Below are 20,402 nucleotides of genomic sequence, written 5' to 3' on the forward strand. Positions count from 1 at the left end.
ATATCTTATTAGCGACATTGAAGAGGAGGTAAGTTACACATACCATATGATTTCTAAACTAGAAACTTGCTGAGGCACTACTGCAAAGTTGTGACCAAAGCTAAGCACACTAATGGATGTTTTGCAAAGATAATAATTGCAAAGATTATTAAAATTTTTAATATGTTTATTTTTTATCTTCTGAAATTCTTTACATGCAGATTTCTCTGAAATATCAGACAGAATACTCCATATTTGGGGATTGAGAATGGAGGCAAAGGCAGCTTGAAGGGAGTTAATACCTGTATTAATAGTAGATAATTTAGTATGAGTAGCAGTGATCTGTTTACAAAGCAAAGCTGATGCATCTATAGATGTTTTATAGAGCTTTAGGAAAATGAAACTTTGCTTTAAACTTAATGCAGGTAGGTATAATTCCATTGTCCCTACACCTTTTAAGGAAGGCCTGCTGATTAAGTTCACAAGATAAATGAAATTTTCACTTACCATACTGTTTAGATTTGAGTGCTATATCATCTCAATGCAGAATCAGTAAATGAGTATTTAGGCTTAGGTGCTGGTTAGCATTCATATTGCACTTTAATGGATTAATTACAGCACAAAGAGAAATAAGTAAACAACAGGTTCAATTATTATATATATTAAAATTATGAAATATAATAATTAAGCCATGTTTAGAAATCGTGTGGCATATAGAGCATGCCATGCATAACTTACCACCTAATGTCAACCACAGGATCAACGTAGCTGATGTTCTATCACAAATGTCACCAACAAAAAGAAATCGCTCCAACAGCCAGCTTCACACTTTACGTAAACTCCGCAAAGACAACACCATAATTATTACCACAGTTATTAATGATAACATCATAATTATTATAAGGACTGACAAAGGTGATGCTACAACAGAAAAATGAATGTTCTACTACTCAGAGATCGCACCACTTATAAACATTTATAAGTGGACTACAATCCCACTAAGTCTCAGAAAAAAACATTAAAAAGGCTTCTAAAAAAATTGCATCATGGCCTCCTGAAGTTAAAAAACTTAAACCTTTTAGTCTCCCCTCCCCTCCAGTTTAGAGACTGCCAAAAATTCATAAATCTAAGTAACCTCTCCATCCCATAATAAATGCTACTGACTCTCCCTCCTTTAAATTAGCCAAACAGTTAGCTAAATCTTTAATTCCACTTACTGGCCACATTTCTTATATCAAAAATTCCACTCATTTCAAATCTTTAATCCACAATCTAGTTTTAAACAATAATGATATCATGGTGAGTTTTGATGTTGCCTCCTTATTCACAAATATCACTCTTTCCGACACTCTAAATTTACTTAAAATTGCTTTCTCCCCTTCACATTTTTGATATTTTAAATTTTGCTATCCATACTGGTTATTTCTTGGAAGGCACCTTATATAAACAGATAGAAAGTACTTCCATGTGACCTCCCCCCCAAAAAAAAACCAATTTCTATATGGAGCAATTTGAAAAAAAAAAAGCTCTCAATACTACCAACCTCAAACCTATTTGATTAAGATATATTGATGATGCGTTCTCTATTTGGCCACATTAGACTCTTTCCTCCTCCACCTCAACAGTCAACACCCTAGAATCCAGTTCATTATTGAAAAAGAAAAGAACAACAGCTTTCCTTTTTAGATACTCTAATCATGTCAGCACAATGGTACCCTTTCTTTCTCAGTTTACAGAAACCCACCCACACACACAGGTAGATACATATATAAATTTTCACACGACCCTCAATTTCAACAATATGAGGTCATCAAAACTCCTGTCACCAAACCTCCAACCTCTGTTCCACCCAAACTTTCCTTACAGTGGAACTTGCCTTTATTCACCTAACCTTCCTGTTCAATGGTTACAATGCCAACAAAAATCTACAAATTATCTGTCCCTTCCATTCCTTCACATTCCTCTCAACATAAAGACTACAGTAATGAAATTACTGTAGTCTATCTGAATACAGTCCCTATATCTAGGGAACTGTCAGAAAAAATAGCCAGAATCTTGAAGAAATATAATCTCTGCACTGCTTGCAGGACTCAATTGAAGCTGGCTTCCCTTTTCTGCTCTCCTAAAGATCTGCTTTCTCCCCTCTCTATTCCAGGTGTTTACAAGGTTCCTTGTTCTTGCAAATTATCATATTATGGTCAGACTGAGACACCTGCTAACATCTGCCTAGAAGAACAAAGAAAATACATCTGCTGCCACAATTATGGTCAATCAGGTCTAGCAGACCATGCTTTGGATACCTTACACAGAAGAATCATATGGGGAAAACCACCATGCTCCAATAGCAGCAAATACAAACCTGAAGGACTCATTTTAGAATCTGCAGAAAACTTTAAAAACCTAATCTTAATAAATATAGTTGCATTAAACTTGACAAAATTAGGGAAACTAATTCTTAGGTCTCCCGCCCACCATCTAAGGTAGCCAACAGCACCCATAGGGGATGCACCTCACATGACTTTAGTCTTTATTTATTCTACCACTTATTGTTTCTTGTGTGTGTTATTACAAATTTAACACTGTATTCTGATGATGTTTCTGTGATTGAGATGAAATATTGAACTCAATTAAACCCGTTATTTATTTCTCTGTGCTGTAAGTTCATCCATTAAAGTGCAACATGAATGCAAACCAGTACCTAGGCCAAAATACTAGTTGGTCTATCATTATGATACAAAACTAAATTAAAATATTTCAGCTATTTAAACACAATTTTTAGTGAAGATGGCAAACTAAATGTTACGACCATAACAGAAGGTTGCACATCACCATAGCAGTGAGCTAAGTGGTAGGAACATTTATAAGGAGGTCTATTCCCATTATTCCGAAATATGGCATTGAAGTGCGACTTTCTCAATCTAAAGTCACACTTCAGAATAATGGGAGTAGACCTCCTTATAAGAATAAGGACTTTGTGTTCCTACCACTTAGCTCACTACTATTGTGAGATACAACCTTCTGTTATGGTCGTAACATGATGTTTGAAACATAATGGTTGTAAGATCATGAAAAGGCTCAGTTGTTAACATTCAACAATTTAATTAACTATATATATATACTAGAGGGGGGGGCTCCACCCCCTCTAGTATATATTTAAACTAGAGGGGGCTCCACCCCCTCTAGTTTAACTATAGCAAAGTATTTTTCATCTAGATTTGGCCATAGTGATCAAAAGCAATGTTTGCATTCCTGTAAGAAAATTTTGAACAGAAGAGATTTTTAGATATTACGTTTAGTTGTTCAAGGTAAAAAAAAAATTAAACACAGAATAACAAAATATTATACAAATGCATCATTAGAATTGCAGAAATACTCAAAATTTTCATATCAATAAGTACCTGTTTCTCGATAAGTTGTGCAAGGTTCATAGCATGTTACTCTTGCTACACCATCTCCACTTAGAAGTTTGATTCTTGAATCAAATACCTGTAAGAAACCAAACAATTTAATGTCATCAAGAACAACATAGGTATTATTAGTAAAATGAAACAGGAAGTTCAGAATATTTTCATATGAACATTTTTCATTTTATAGGAAAAAAAAATCATGTTTCATTATTATACCCACACTGACAGTAAACGATTCATGTTGGGAAAATATTTCTCAATCAGTAATAGTCTTTTGCTATGTGTTAATAAACTACAACATGCCACAAAAACTTCTTTAAGGATCTAATGTTAATACTTCACAAAAGGCTTCTAGTAATGCAATAAAGTATTCAATAAATGTAAGCACCTTTTCTGGATTTAAACCTATCACTCACTAAAATCTAAATCTAAAACCAGTATCATTGCTGATTTTTTAGTGGTGCATTGTTCTGCAAATAAATTCTGAGAAAGCTGAAACACTGTTATCTTATCAATAATAAATAATACAAATTAGATCAAAATATTCCAAGGGTGAGAAGGTTAAATAAAGTAGGCGGATGAATAAAGAGATTAAGCATGCAATACAGAGAAAGAGAGCATTATGGAGGTAGCATAAGCGAGGTGGAAATAACCAATTCCATGAGGTCTACAAAGACCAGGCAAGGAGGGTGACTTGGTTGGTGAGGGTAGCCAAAGAGAGGCATGAACAGCAGTTAGCTAATGAAACCAAAAAGAATCCTAAGGAGTTCTTTCGATATGTAGCCAGCAAAAGAAAGAATGATTATGGAAGGATGACACTGACTGGAGAAAATGGTATAAAGATAAAGACAGCTGTTGCAGAATGTGTGGTGGAGATACTTAATGAGCAGTTCATACAAGTCTTTCAATCTTGTGAATGTCACTTCATGGAGAGATTGAGAGCAGCAGATGATGGGGAGGAGAGACTGACTGTAAATGAGCAAGAGGCATATGGGGAGTTGAGTAAACTAGATGTTAATAAGGCTGTGGAACTTGATAATATATCGCCACATATTCTGAAGGAATGTGTCAGGGAGTTGACACCTGTCTTGACATATTTTTTTAATATGAGTCTTGCACTCTGTCAAGTCCCTAAGGAATGTAAGGAGGGCAAGATTGTGCCACTTCATAAAGGAGGTGATCAAACTCAAGCATTAAACTATAGGCCTATCTGTGTGTCAGGTGTTGTGGTTAAGTTGATGGAGAAGCTTGTGAGAACTAGGATCCGGAGTTTGGTTGACAACAATGGTATCATCTTTGATGGACAGCATGGATTTGCTAAAGGGAGGTCATGTTTTAGTAATCTACTTACTTATTACAATAAAGTGACTGCTTCCTTAGAGGAGAAGGATAAACAGTAATATACTTGGATTTCGCAAAGGCTTTTGATAAAGTACCTCATGATAAATTGATAGTCAAACTAGAGCAGATGGGGTTGGATATTAGATTGGTGCATTGGATTGGCTGCCTGATAGGTATGAACAAGTTGTGTATGGGGGAGTGATGTCAAGGAAAAGGAAAGTCACTAGTGGAGTGCCTCAGGGATCTGTATTAGGGCCATTACTGTTTAACTTGTATGTTAATGATATAAGTGAAGATTTGGATGGAGATATTCAGTTGTTTGCAGATGATGCAAAGTTGGGATGAACCATGAAGAGTAGTGAGGATGTTTTGACCTTGCAGGACGACTTCAATAAATTGAGTGATTGGGCACGAAAATGGGGATATGAGCTCAATGTTGCAAAATGTAAGGTTTTAAAATTTGGAAAACAAAGATGGGATGCAGATGCTTGGTGAGAATACATTGTTGGAGGTGGAAGAAATAAGAGATCTGGGGGGGGGGGGGAAGTGGATAAGGATCTAAAATTTAGGGGACACATAGCCAAAATTGTGAAGACAACACAAAGGCTTCTGGGAATGATGCGGAGGACACTGACGTGTAGAAGTAGGGAAATTCTTGTTCCATTGTATAAGGCTTTGATTAGGCCACACATGGACTATTGTGTCCAGATTTGGTCACCTGGTTTTCAGAAGGATGAAGAGATGTTGGAAAGGGTCCAAAGGCGACTGACTAAGGTAGTTTCTGACCTCTGGAATGTCGAGTATGAGGAAAGATTGAGGAGATGTAATTTGCAGAGTCTGGTGGACAGGAGGAAGAGGGGAGATATGATAGAGACCTACAAGTTGGTAAAGGGTTGTTATAAGATCAATGCTGGAGAAGTTCTACAGAAAATAGTGGGAGATCGGGGGAGAACTAGAGGTCATCCCTGGAAACTGTATAAAGAAGGTGTGTGAGTAGGGGAGTGAGAGACAGGTTTTTTTTGTGCAGAGTTGTAAATGATTGGAATGCCTTGCCTGAGAGTGTGGTGTCTGCAAGGAGTCCGAATGTGTTCAAAGCATGGTATGATGAGCTGTGTGTGTGTGATAAAAGGACCTCCCAGATGAGTCTTTGACTCCATGAGGTCTTGGGTAATAATAATAATAATAATAATAATATATAATTACTTAAATTAAGGGGATATTAAATTCCACATAGTTTAAAACCGAATAAGAAACTCAAAGATTGGAATCAGAGAGTTTCTTGCCGAATATAGTAAACTATAAAGTATCGGCGATCACTTAGCGTGAGCTAATGCAAGTGACCCTAGTACATAGTACAATACCGGACGACTCGTTGCAAAGGTGGGGAAAGTTCAGATCGCTATTCTTAGGTATTTTCCATAATGTAAAAACACATTTCCTAGGAAATGTATGCTGTTATTACATTATGGAGGGAGGTCACTACCCAGACCGGTTTCAGCCTTTTTTAAGGCTTCATCAGTGAGTAGCTAGACCTAATACCAAAGTGTATAGCGAAAAGAACTTATATACTCTGCGATACGAGTTTCCAAACAGGTGCAACCATTAAGTTACTTAAGTATAAAGAGCTAATAAGCTTCATTTCGGCAATTCATTACTCAGCACCTGTTTCTCAAATTCATTCATACTACTTGCACTCACCACTTCCAATGGTAATCCATTCCAACCACACACCACTCTAGGAGTGAAAAAGCTATTTCTCATCCTTTCCAGACTGTATTCATTTTCAACTTCCAAGGATGTCCTCTAGTAATTTCCCAACCTTCCATAAAATGAACCGAATAGATTTTTAGATACTATTATTAATTGTATGATATGATCATACTACCCATTCTAACTTATGGATCACAAACATAGTCACTAACAAGTAAACAAGCGACCAAGCTAAGAACATGCCAAAGAGCAATGGAAAGAAGTATAATATGTTAAATATCAAAAGGATAAAAAAATAAGAGCCCTAGAAATAAGGCAGAAAACCAAAGTCACTGACGTCATAAGAACAGCAAAATCCCTAAAATGAAAATGGGCAGGACACTTGATGAAAAAACAAGATGATACATGGGATAAACTCACCACTTACTGGATACCTAGAGAAGGAAAGAGAAGTAGAGGTAGACAGAAGACCAGAAGGAGAGATGAACTTATTTTAACAGCAGGACCAACCTGGTTGAGAATAGCCCAAAATAGAGCTGAATGGGGAAGATCTTTGTCCAGAAGTGGGATTCTACAGGCTGACAACAACAACATAAGTTGTTTAAGAAAAAAAAAAAATTATTAAAGCAACAGAACAACAGAAAAGGCTTCTAGTAATATGCAATAAAGTATTCAATAAATGTAAGTGCCTTTTCTAGATTTAAACCTATCACTCACTAATCTATCCATTTACTGATATCATGTATGATCCTTTCAGAAGTTTGTAAGAAACAATCATATCACCCCTCTTTCTCTTGTTTGCTATTGTCTGCAGTCCACAAATTCTCAATCTGTCTTCATAATCTATATTCTATAATCCTATCATTTTTCATACTTTTTTTAAATGGAAATTGTGGCCTAATAATGTTTATTAGATACATCTATTCACAAGAATATAATAATTTTATTACTGCAAATACTTCGACCAGAAACTAATCGGTCATCATCAGTGCATCAGAATACAAGTGAAGCTAGAACAAAGAATGTTAACCCTATGTTAATGAGCTATGAACATAGGTTTATGGTGAACAGATGTAACAAGTATTGTAGAAGGAATATGAGAAAGGAGAACATGCAGGAAAGCTAATTTTCCATCCTTTTCTTTTTCTATAGTGAAGTTGATGCATGGGTGAAGGCTGTTGATTTTGGTTAAAAAGGTAGGCAGAGATTCTTCTGAGTCTGGTCAGATGGCAAACACATCATCCGCATATCAAACTCAAAAAGAAGGTTGAAGTTGTATTGTAGAGACTACCCACCAGGTGGCATTACTGCATGTAGCTTATTTCTGTAGATAGGGTTAACGTTCTTTGTTCTAGCTTCACCTCGTGATTATGCTGATATACTGATGATGACCAGTTAGTTTCTGGTAGAAATATTTGCAGTAATAAAATTTTTATATTCTAGTGTATATGTGTGTCTAATAAACACTCTTCTTTGTACACTCTCTCTCCACTGCATCAGAATCACCACAGAAATCAGGAGACCAGACCTGCATATAACAGTCTGAGTGAGGTCCTATCAAGGCCTTATAAAGAGGCAAAATACCTTCCTCATCTTTACATGTGAAGGTTCATTTTAGCATTCCAATTATCCTCTGAGTTGTATTTACAATCTTTGCTATATGGCCCTTTGAACTTCATCTTCCTATTCTACTAAAACTCCAAGATCCCTAGCCTGATCAGTTTCTTCTAGCATAATCTGACCAATATAATATGACACTGAATATCTCATTACACCAAAATGCATGACCTTACATTTACTAACATTGAACTGAAAGTTCAGTGTTAGTAAATGTAAGGTCATGCATTTTGGTGTAATGTAAGGTCATGTAAGTCATGTAATGTAAGGTAAGTAATGTAAGGTCATGCACATGCTCACAATTCCAGCCTATTCAAATCATTCTGTAAGTACTGCATATCAGCTATACTCCTGATTACTCTGCCTATCTTTACATCATTAGCAAATAGCTGTATGTTGCATGACAAATCTTTCCCAATGTCATTAATGCATGGATTGAATAACAACGGACAAAGGACTGATACATGTGGTAAACCACTAGTTACCTTAAATTTTGCAGACCCACATCCCCCACATATAATATGCCAATATTTTATAATCCAATTCCATATTCTCTAACTTATGCAAAAATCTTTCATGCTGTATTATGTCAAAAGCCTTACCAAAGGCGTTTGACATAATACAGAGTAATAATACTTTGACCAGAGTCCAAATATCATATTCTATTCATGCTGTTTATGCCAAAAGGCTTTTGACATAATACAGAGTAATAATACTTTGACCAGAGTCAGTGGTGGTATTATTATTATTATCATTATTAAGAGAGACCTACAGGGAGTCAGGGACTCATTGAGAGAGGCCACATGCTACATGCATCAGCTATCATACTTATTCTTGAATTCATTCATACTGCTCGCACTCACAACATCTAATGGCAATCCAATCCAATCATGCACTACCCTATAAGAGAAAAATCTAGGCCTCTCCCCCCCCCTTTCTTAGCAGCATTCATTCTCAGCTTCCAAGTATGCCCTCTTGTCCTTTCAACATCCTCCATAAATTGAAAAATTCCATCAGCTGAAATCCTGTATGACCCTTTCAGAAGTTTGTAAGTCTCAATCATATCACCCTTCTTTCTCCTGTTTGCTAGTGTCTACAGTCTGCAAATTCTCAAACTTCATAATCAGTATTCCACAATCCTGATATAATTTTTAACACTCCACTCTCCATTGCACTCTCTCCACTATATTAGAATCACAACAGAAACCGGGAGACCAGACTTATGCACAATGGTCCAAGTGAGGTCTTATTAAGGCCTTGTAAAGAGGCAAAATGACATCCTTATCTTTATATGTGAAGGTTTGTTTCAGCATTGCAGTATTATTATTATAAAACGTGAGTAAATTGCTGAAACATGATCTTCGCACAGTAAACTCATGCTATTCTTTGCAAAGTATAGATTCAATGTCAACCCATTTCTGTATACGGGCTTTTACTAACTCTTCCAAAATCTTCTTTGCCAACGCTCGAGATTCTGATATTTTAATATCAGAATTTCAATATCAGGACACATCAGTCTTTGTACCACCCTTGTGCAATGGGATTATCATACATTCTTTCCACTCTTGGGGAATCTTCCCTGTTCTGAGACAAATTATACAGCCTACTCAAAGGAATAGCCAATTCAGTTGAACAATCATTTAGCATCAGCCCATATTGCCAAATTCTTATTCAGTTTGTGCAACAGCTCTAGTACCTCATACACCTGAGTTTCTTCATCCTGAGAAAAGGCAGCAGTGAGCTAAATTTTTGCATACACTAGGCTGATAGCTTTTAGCAAAACGGGTACTCATTTCGTTGAGCAATCTTGCAGAATAAAGATAGAATTCTTCTTTGTTCTTTAACTTGCAGAGAGCCAGTTTCCTTTCCCATTCAGATATTATGAATTACTTGCTTAAAAATAGCACACATCCATCTCTCCTACTCTGTTTATTTATTCTTCGAAATTTAGGGACACATTCTAATACTGAATCATTTAAGTATGTTTTAAATGCCTCCCATATGCCGTCAATATCTAACAACTGATACCATGGCACAGAACCCAGAATGCTCTTAATTCCCTGCTTTGCAGTTCAGCATGTAACCTTTTCTGAATGGCATATTCAGAAAGAAAACTTAGTCACTTCCCAAGTCAGTACCACATGATCATCGTCATCAACCAGAGGCAGAATAGTTACATCTTTAACTGAACCCTTCCCCCGACACTAAGATCAAGTCCAATACTCTCTGACCTTGCGCTTCTTCTGTCACATGCTGCTTGAGGAAGTTGTCTCACAACTCAACAAATTCACTTTCATTCTCATGAGATTTCACTGCTACCCAATCCATTTTCGTATAATTAAAGTCTTCCATTATGATTACTTGTTTCTTGTTCATCACATATATTTGGAAATGTATTTCTTTATCACTAGCAATTGATCCTTTAGGTCTGTGACAACACCCCACTATGTATTTGATCTTGTCAGACTCCACTTAACACCAGATGGCCTGAAACTCACTGTTGCATGAAAAACTGTTACTAATATTGCAATCACAGGTCTCAACTTTAACTGGGTTCAAATTATTTGATATCATTAGCAGCACTTCCCCCTTCCCATCTATCCTTCCTATAAATACTGTACCCTTTATACTCGATACCAGTTATTTTGTCTCCTCTGATAGCCAGGTTTCACTAATGCCTACAATCTGAGATCCCAATGTATTCACCAAGGCAACAAGCTCTACCCATTTGTTCTGATGCGTCTATCATTTTTTATTTTTTCAATAAAAAATAATGAGAATCTTTATTTGTCAAGGTGAATTTTTTTTATTGCATATTTCAATGATTTTCAACCAGTACATATTAGATTTATTTTTATCTATCTTTCCTTAACAAGTAAGGAATGACTAGATAATAATAAAAAAAAAGGTGTTTCATAACAGCCTTCTTGTACAGTGCTTCATTATCACAACGAAGGAACTCAAGACCATTTTTGGCATATGTATTGTAGACAAATGAGTTTTCCTAATTTCAATTGAACCATTAAAATAGTCCAATTAAAATTACTCAGTGAATTTCGACAGTGATCTTAAATACCAAAATTTTTGCAAGCCAAGAAGGAATTATTATTATTATACTGACCAACAAATGAAAAGTTTTTTTGTTTTTTTTCTTCAATAAAATTAATTTCAGTGATTATGAAGTGTTTCAAAGTACCTAAAATCTGCAAACCAAAAAATTCCATTGCATAATTATTCAGTAATATTACTAAAATCTTAAATTCCTCTCACTAATTACTCTTCTGTAGCTGTTATTACTCTCAAAGTGTGTTTGTGTGTGTGTGTGTGTGTGTGTGTGTGTGTGTGTATAAAGAAAACTGCCAATTAAAGAAACATAATATTTAGTCATATTTAAATATCATTAAATGAAAAACAAATGTGGAACTGCCTAATGACTGTTAATGACACCATACTTTGATTATTGTGGATGGGAAATAGAGAACAACAGTAAAAAATTGGATAAAGATTACCCTTATGTACCCACCACAATTTTTTTCTTTTACTGCAGTTATTGCTGCTCATCCTCTACCTGATTTATCTCCTTTCTTCAAATACCTCTTGACTCTCTTCCATGCACTACTCACATCTTTCCCTTTCAAATTTGTATGCCATGACAATGATTCTAAGCTGACCGCTCAGTTGTCATAATCACTTACTTGTAATTCCACACAAACCCCATCTTAATTGAAAATTCTGAATGACTAGCAATAGTCCACGTCAAGACCATGATTGCACTCCCCCACCGGTAGGTGACATGGTTACCTTGGTTACTGCCAAGTTCTCTGATGCCATTACCCAAATACAGAACTCTCGGACCCAGAATCCCCTCCATTATATGTTGTCTGAGATAATTATCTCTTAGTGGCTGTATCAATTCCATTTCTTTCCAATCTACATCTACATAGCTAAAGTCCCCAATAATAACTGTTCATAATGTTTTCATTGTGCTAATCTGTTGCATACCATCCACCATACCCCTCCCCCCACCCATAGCAGAAACCAATTATACATTTTGCCTGGTTTATCTGACATCAGATAGTCTCAAATGAAATGCCCTCTGCATCTCCTCTCTCTCTCTCTCTCCTTGTTGGCTTCAATTCTTTTGCTATCATTAGCACTCCCCCCCCCCTTTTCTCTGTCCATCCTAGTCCATTTGTCCTCTCTGAAAATATTAATATCCCTTGCATTCTATCCCTGCGACTATGTCATCCTCTGTCAACCAAGTCAGCAAATTTATGACACTTCACCTCATGTTTTACTTTGAACTGCAGACATATAATTTTGCTTTGTCTAATTTTGTTGCTACAAATGGTTCAGTTCAAACTAAACTGAAATGATTCAGCAAACTTTAAGACAGAGAGAGATAAATAAGTATGGAAACCAGCATGAATTATCAATCTGAATCATTCTGCCAAACTGCCTTACAAACAGGATCTTAATGAAACCAAAATTGGACCACATGGACATATTCTTGACTCCACCCTGTCCCAAAAGAAACCGAACTTTTGATAGAAAATAAAACATAGGCCAATTATAATTATTCAAATCATTTATTTCAATCAATATACTCTCCCTCAGCTTCGATACAGCATTTGACATGGTCAATTAATTCATTAAATGAGTTTTTTATATTGGTTTTTTTTGGGGATACTGTTGAGGGTCATGGTTACTGCTGCTTGAACGTTTTCAGTGATGTCGTATCGCTTTCCTTTCATCGGCAAATGAAGTCGGGGAAGAGAAAGAAGTCACAGGGTGCTAAATCAGGTTATTACGGCAAGTGATCCAACACACAAACTTATGTATGTATAAAGCACTCTGGCCATCTTTTCAGATATGCTCTGGATATATGGAATAGTGATAGTTTTGCTGTGGAGATTATAGCCACTGGTTAAGAATGTTGGTCTGAATGACACTGTGACTGTTTGTATAAAATATCTTCCAGAATGCATGTTTGCTTTCCATAAACAGAAAAAATAATGAACAATTTGAAAATCATGTGACTAGAGCATCTAGGATGGATGGGCAGACAGTTATTTGATTATTTTTCTATTGTGAAGTCGATTTTTGGATGTTGGTTATTTAATGCACTAAATATGTACTTAAGCTTAAGCCAATGCCAAATGCATTTACAAATGGACTAGTCTAGCACTAACATGTGACCAAATCAGCACTACTTGCATGGAACTGACAAAAATAAATATAGATATCAATGCTCCACATGAAGAACAGTATTAAATTTTAAATAATGAACAATGGGCAGTCCTACTTGTATCTTTGAAAGTACAGCAAATAAGGGATTCAAAAACAGTTTTGAATTAAAAGATGACACAAGAAAATAAATTTTAAGTCCTCCAAAAGTGTACCACAACCACATCAGGAGCAAATGATGTATGCTCAATGATGTAAATATATGATCTACTCCAGTAACAACTAACAACATTTGCCTGTTTGGAAGAAGTAAACATCCTGACCCAATCCAACCCCCACTTCAAAGAAATATTCCACAAAAAGAAATAACTATACAACAAAAGGATTATAACCAAAGCAAATAAAGGGAATGCAATTGTTATCATGAATCAAACAAAATGCAACAACAAAAAAAAAAAAAGGCATCTCTTCATTTTACATACCATATAGTTCAAGATCCTACAAACACACACAAAAAAAAGGGTCTTAAATGACCAAAAAAAAGTCACAAGTTGGCCAAAAAAAATTATCAAGCAGTTCAAATTTTATCATGAAGAAATGGAATAGTTCTTCAGTTATTCTATTCCTTCATAACAATTTGTAACCCAGAAAATCTAAAACGTGTTACGGTGGGGGGAAAGGAGGAGAAACAAAACTCAAATAGATGAAAGCTTGCTTGTATTAAGCAAATGTGCCCCTCTCTCATTTAACTGGCTAATGGATTTCATTTACTTTTTTTTTTTTTTAATGTTACAAAATGCATTTTGTAACAAGAGGTAAGTTATTTCCTTTCTAGTCTGATAGAAAACTTAAGACACCCTCCCTGCCACACAAATTAATTCATAAAACTACTTCAACTTGTAGCATAACATAATTGATATCTTTCACTTTCAAACTTAATATAAGCTACATCACTACAAGAAACACACAGTGAGTTTAACAACAGTGAAAATTATTTAATTGTAAATATTTCATCCCAAGTATCTTAGGACATCATCACTACAGTAGTTTAAACAATAATAGGAATAACTTACGGTTAGGGCGCATGATTATAATAGAATCTCAATAAGCATGCGTAACGTGTTACAGAAGTAAAAAAAAAAAAAAAAAATTAATTACTTTAAACAATTTTGTATGCCAATTTCCCATACTTTAGGAATAGTAAGAACGTTGTTGTGGTTTAAATTTGGCCGGTGTAGTAGGGCTTCAGCACTTTCTTTATATAAACGTTCAGGTTTATATAAAGTTCTATGTAAAAGTTTACTTTTCCCAGTGGATCCTATGGCTGGGATTTTCAATTCCGTGTTGATAGAGACCAGATTTCTGCAGTTTAAAAAGACGAATGTGGTCTTGATATAAAGAAAGTGCTGAAGCCCTACTACACAGGCCAAATTTAAACTGCAACGACGTTCTTACTATTCCTAAAGTATGGGAAATTGGCATACAAAAATTGTTTAAAGTAATAATTTTTTTTTTTTTTTACTTCTATAACACGTTACACATGCTTATTGAGATTCTATTATAATCATGCGCACTAACCATATGTTATTCCTATTACTGTTTAAACTACTGTACTGATGATGTCCTAAGATACTTGGGGTGAAATATTTACAATTAAATAATTTTCACTGTGGTTAATACATGATGAACACATCACAGGTTTTGTTATATAAGAAAAATTAATATAAGCTATTTCATTTAGATTAAACTGACTTACTAAAATCAACTTAAGAGAAAACATTACTTAATGTTACTCAACCTTTAAATATGGATCAGGTTCTTCCCAGTTTGATATAATTTTGTTATCTATTAATGATGTAAACATTTGTGTCTCTAAAAACCTTGATAAGAATGGAAGGTATGGTTCTGCTTGATCAGAGAGAAATGATGTCTTATCAAAATTCTGCATTGTTTCTCTAGAGTTTAACCACTGTTCAGGATCATTCTAAAAAAAGGAGAAAAAGTATATATATGTATCACGATCATCGAATTAATACATACACATATAAAGTAAACAACAAACAAACACTATAAAAGTGTAACATTCACACACACACACATTACAAAAAATAAAAAAACTCTGAGCTTAAGATGGGGGAAAAAAAAAAAAAAAAGGCAAAGCATTATCTATCATGAAACACCACTTTAATCTCTCAATAGTAAGCATATCATATAAAACACCTTAATTAATCCTCAGAATAGTCTAAGGGTAATAGAAAGACTAGATTAAATGAAAAACTGCATCCTTGTATCAAATTTAATAATATTAATCTAATCTTAATCAATAAAATATTTTCACCATTTTAAACTGAATTTGAAAATTTTTTCCTCCTTGAGGGTTGTACACCTTGAGGAGCATCATGCAGAAGGCAAAATGAACAAAGAGGAGAAGCCAGTTTGTTGGGTTTGATGTTGGATGGGTGAATGGAGTTGATCAGCAAATGATCTACATACAAGATTGAATGAAAGGAAAAATATTTTTATTTTCAACTTAAAATACAACACTGCTTCCACACTGCAATCAATAGCAAGATACTTCTGAATGGAAAGAAGACTTAAGCTTGAATCCCATCGATGATATGAGGAATAAGCGCTTTTCAACTGAAGATGAGTGAGTGGAAAGAGTGGTCTTTTTTTTTTTTCCTTCTAGAAATCCAGTTCCACACAAAAAAATTGACCAGGGAACACCCACACTAACAGACTTTCTACACCTATTACAGAAAGTTTAGCGAAACTTTCTGTAATAGGTGTAGAAAGTCTGTTGAAAGAACATAACTGTAAGGAAATTCTGTATTGACGGTGAAATCTGGAGAGAACATCATTCACCATGACCTGCATTACATACCACTAGAGAGTAAACTGACTCTTGAAGTTTCTAAGGTGCCAGTTTACTCTCTAGTGGTATATAATGCAGGTCATGGTGGATGATGTTCTCTCCAGATTTCCCCGTCAATACAGAATTTCCTTACAGTTATGCTCTTTCAACTATCTTCTAACTCCTCTTCCCATAAATTGCAATAAAGGTCATTTTCACTGGATGACATTTACCCACTATCCTCAAATCCTCTCTCTATAGGGATAGGATTATGTTATCATTTGCAAAATTAAGCTAACAAGCAGACAAGTTATTCGGCTGTAAAAAACTCATGGGGCCTACTTCTAATTTTTTAGGAAATGACAACGTAAACTATATTATTAATTATAATATCTCTGGTGTGGTAGTGAAGATTTTAGAAAAGTTGGTAAGAACTCGCATACAGAAATGGATAGGACAAGCATTCTATACTCTGCAAGAAACAGCATGGGTTTACTAAAGGAAGGTCATGTTTTAGCAATTTGCTCTTATTTTATAACAATGTTACAGCCGAGTTGGATAAAGGGAATGGATGCAGTATGATAATGTAGGATTTTTCTAAGGCATTTGATAGGATACCACATGATAGGCTGTTGTGTAAACTGGAGAATATGGGATTGGAACATAATCTATTTACTTGGATCAGGAGATGGTTGACAGACAGATATCAAAAAGTGGTATACAGTGGGTGTGAATCTGCCAGCTTTAAGGTAACCAGTGGTGTACCTCAGGGTTCAGTTCTTGGGCCATTATTGTTCAAACTATACATTAATGACATCAAACAGGGTCTATCATCAGATTTGCAATTGTTTTGCTGATGACGCAAACATAGGCAGGGCAATCAGGGATGCTACTGATATTCAGCAATTACAAAATGATTTGAATACACTGGAAATCTGAGTAAACGAAAATGGCTGTCAATTTAATGTTAGTAAGTGTAAAGTTATGCACTTTGGTGTGATTAGAGTTCCAGCAGCATATTATATTAGCAGGGTTATGCTACAAGAAACTGAAGATGCAATGGATCTTAGTGTATTGGTGGATAAGAATTTAAAGTTCGAAGGTCACATAGCAAAAGTTGCAAATACAACTCAGAGGATAATTGCTATGTTGAAGTAAACCTTGACATGTAAGGATAAGGAAGTAATTTTGCCTGTTTATAAGGCTTTGATAAGACCATACTGTGTGCAGATTTGGTCTCCTGGATTCCAAGGGGATAAAGAAGCTGTGGAAAGGGTGCAAACAAGAGTTACAAAGATTTTATCCAGATTATGAGATTTAGATTGTGAGGACAGATTGCGAATATGTGGATTACAGACTCTGGTTAATAGGAGAAAGAGGGGTGATATGATAGAGGTCTATAAACTTTTGAATGGGTGTTATAGCATTTCAAATGATGAAATGCTATAACACCCATTGGAAATTTTTTGTTATATGGAAGATGAAATTTTTTGTTATATGGAAGGCGTAGAGAGAACACAGGGGCATCCATGGAAGTTAAGGTTGTTCTCAGTCAAGAAAGGGTTAAGAACAAGGTTTTTCACCCAGAGAGCAGTGAGTGAGTGGAATAATTTGCCCTTACGGGTAGTGAGTGTATCTAGTGTAAATGAATTTAAGGGAAGGTATGATAGCTGGGTTGGGTAATTTACAGCCTCCCTCGATGAGTCCTTGACTCCCTAAAGGTCTCAGATAATAATAATAATAATAACTACCTATACTTCGGCAATGTTACATTGCCATTTTCAGGGATCACATAACAATGGTATGTGCACACAGGCACTAATACAAGGCAAATGAAGTCAGTCCTAAAGGTAGCTCTTAGCAGGGCTAAATTGGGTTGTCTTGGCTTTGAGTCAGTGTTTTTAGAAAGCAAGCTTCCCAAATTTGTCGAGCTTTGGGAAGTTTTTCAGAGCTGAGGCTGATTCAAGGAATAATCTTTCATACTTGTACTTGCTGTAGCAAGTCCTGAGTGGCTGCATCGGTGAAACCGGATGTAGTTCTTGTGTTTGGATATCCTGATATTGGCTGTCCCACCTGTTTGGCCATAGTAGGAGTTTGCAACTGCAAGGGACCTGATATACACCAGGTAGGTCTAGGAGAAGTGGCTGGTCTTTGGTGGAGCAGATAAGAGATGTCAATTTCTTATGTGGTTTATAACTAGTTGTGAGGTCATATTTTCTTGTAATCAGAGTATCTAGGAAATTGAGACTGATGTTGTTTTCCTTTTCCAAAGTAAACTGGATCCTGGGGTGTTGACTGTTTAAGTGCGTTGAGAAATTGTGGTGTACCCAGGAATGTGGCCAAATAGCGAACACATCATCCACATAGTGTAGCAAACAGTGGGTTTATGAGGGGCAGAGTTTAAGGTTTTTTTCTTCAAAGGTCTCCATAAAGATGTTGGCCAGGGGTGGAGAGAGTGGAGAACTAATGGCTCCCCTGTTTGTAGAATTTTCCTTGAGAAATGAAATAGTCTGAGTTCATGGCGAACTGAAATAGGGCTGAGATATCATGAGGAAATTTGGCTTGGATGAGGTCTAAGGTGTCTTTGAGTGGGTGAATAAAAAGGAGACATTAAAAATGATCATTATGCCAACGTGTTGGAGTGAGAGGTTTTCTATACTGTCTTTAAAGTGGGCTAAGTTTTTTGTGTGAAAGTGTGTTTCCAGTATATATTGTGTGAGCACTTTGGCTAAATGCTTGGCTAATTTGTATGTGGGGGAATCAATGCCATCCACAATGGGACGTGTAATGGTACATTTTGCTTATGGATTTTTGATAGTCCATATATTGGGGGGGGGGGTCTAGAGTTAAAAGGTTTTAGTCTGTTAGTCACTTTCACAGGCCAAGAGGTAACCTTCTTAAGGAGCCTATGGAGTGTTTTGATTTGAGAGTTGGTGGGATCATATTCTATATGGAAATAGGTAGACTGATCTAAAAGTAAAGAGATAAGCATACCTGTGTATTCTGTTTGGTTTAGAACCATAGTGGCATTTCCCTTATCTGCTTTAGTAATTATTATTTTGCTGTTGTTTTTAACTTCTTATAGAGCTTTGAATTCTTCTTTTGATAGGTTGCTTTTTGGTGGTACACAAGAACACTAGCTACATCCAGTCTGATATTGTTGTCAGTATGGTTGGGATGGTTGCTTATACCTCGTTATACCTGCTTCATTATTTTTTCTGCGGGGATCTTTTTCGGTACTACGGCAAAGTATAATTTTCATAATTAATAATATAGTTAACATTGTCATTCCTAAAAAAATTAGAAGCATGTCTAACCAACGTATAAACCTATCTCATGGGGCCTAAAAACAAAGAAAAACAGGATAGAATTATATATAGCAGGAAAGAATTCATGTGCATTTTCAATTCCAGAACAGTTTTCTGATCAATATTTTACTACTGTATACTGTTTTTACCTGGAAGGCAACCATTTAAACAGTGAATTAACATCATTAACAGAGATTTACCATTTACATTGTTTATATATCTGGACACCTATTTTAAAAAGTTTAGAGAAACTTGTGCAGTGGCTCATGAAGTATCCAAGTTATATCCACCATGATGTTTAATGCAGGTCAGGATGAATGACTTTCTCTCCAGATTTCCCCACCAATGCAGAAGAGCCTCAAGGATATGTTCTTTCAACTATCCTCTAACTCCTCTTCCTATAAATTCTTGAAATAAAGATAATTCTCACTGGATGACCTTTACTCACTGTCCTTAAATCATATCCATATTTGGATTCATGACGGTATTTGAAATATCTTATAGTGGAAAATTCCAAGCTTACATAATATACCTTCCATACCAAATGCAAAACACTGTGATTTCTTTGACATTCTTCAGTGGATGAACTCACTCTCCCCTCCCCTCTCCAGCTAAAAAGATTTCATCTTGTCCCCAGATACTACTAACTCCCTGGACAAAACTCACTCCTCAGAGAATCATCTTCAGTGTGTCTGAAGGGTTAACAATGTGGATATAAAATCACAGGTTGTAGCAGAGCTACACTCGAATTACAATTAAAGTCCTGGAAAGGTTCACTAAAATGTATGCATAAAAAATCCTAACATTGTTAAGCAGTACTTACTATGCCCCACAATAGGAACATCATCCGATAGCTGTGTTGAGAACAATGTAGAATACTTCATAACTTTTCTTATAGAGTCCTTTTATAAGCGAGCTACTTTTGTTTGGTAGTAGCATCCTCTACAGGACCAGACTGTTCTGGTTTATATACCTGATTTATCTGTTCTCTGGTCTTTC

At 35.7% G+C, this 20,402-nt stretch overlaps 1 protein-coding gene across 4 annotated transcripts in view; it reads right to left on the reverse strand.

Annotated features, from left to right (window-relative positions):
- pns (DENN domain containing pinstripe) overlaps positions 1-20,402 on the reverse strand; it is a 347,031-nt gene that overhangs the window by 221,194 nt on the left and 105,435 nt on the right. For all 4 annotated transcript variants that reach the window (XM_090411700.1, XM_090411683.1, XM_090411692.1 and 1 more), the window contains 2 exons: positions 15,040-15,225; positions 3,378-3,465 (listed from right to left, as the gene is read on the reverse strand). In XM_090411700.1, the coding sequence (XP_090267826.1) occupies positions 3,378-3,465; positions 15,040-15,225 (274 nt within the window). The remainder of the gene's footprint in view (positions 1-3,377; positions 3,466-15,039; positions 15,226-20,402) is intronic.

Source organism: Typopeltis vanoorti, chromosome 2, assembly GCF_054136105.1.
Source record: "Typopeltis vanoorti isolate ZY-2024b chromosome 2, IOZ_Tvanoo_1.0, whole genome shotgun sequence".
Lineage (NCBI taxonomy): Eukaryota > Metazoa > Arthropoda > Arachnida > Uropygi > Thelyphonidae > Typopeltis > Typopeltis vanoorti.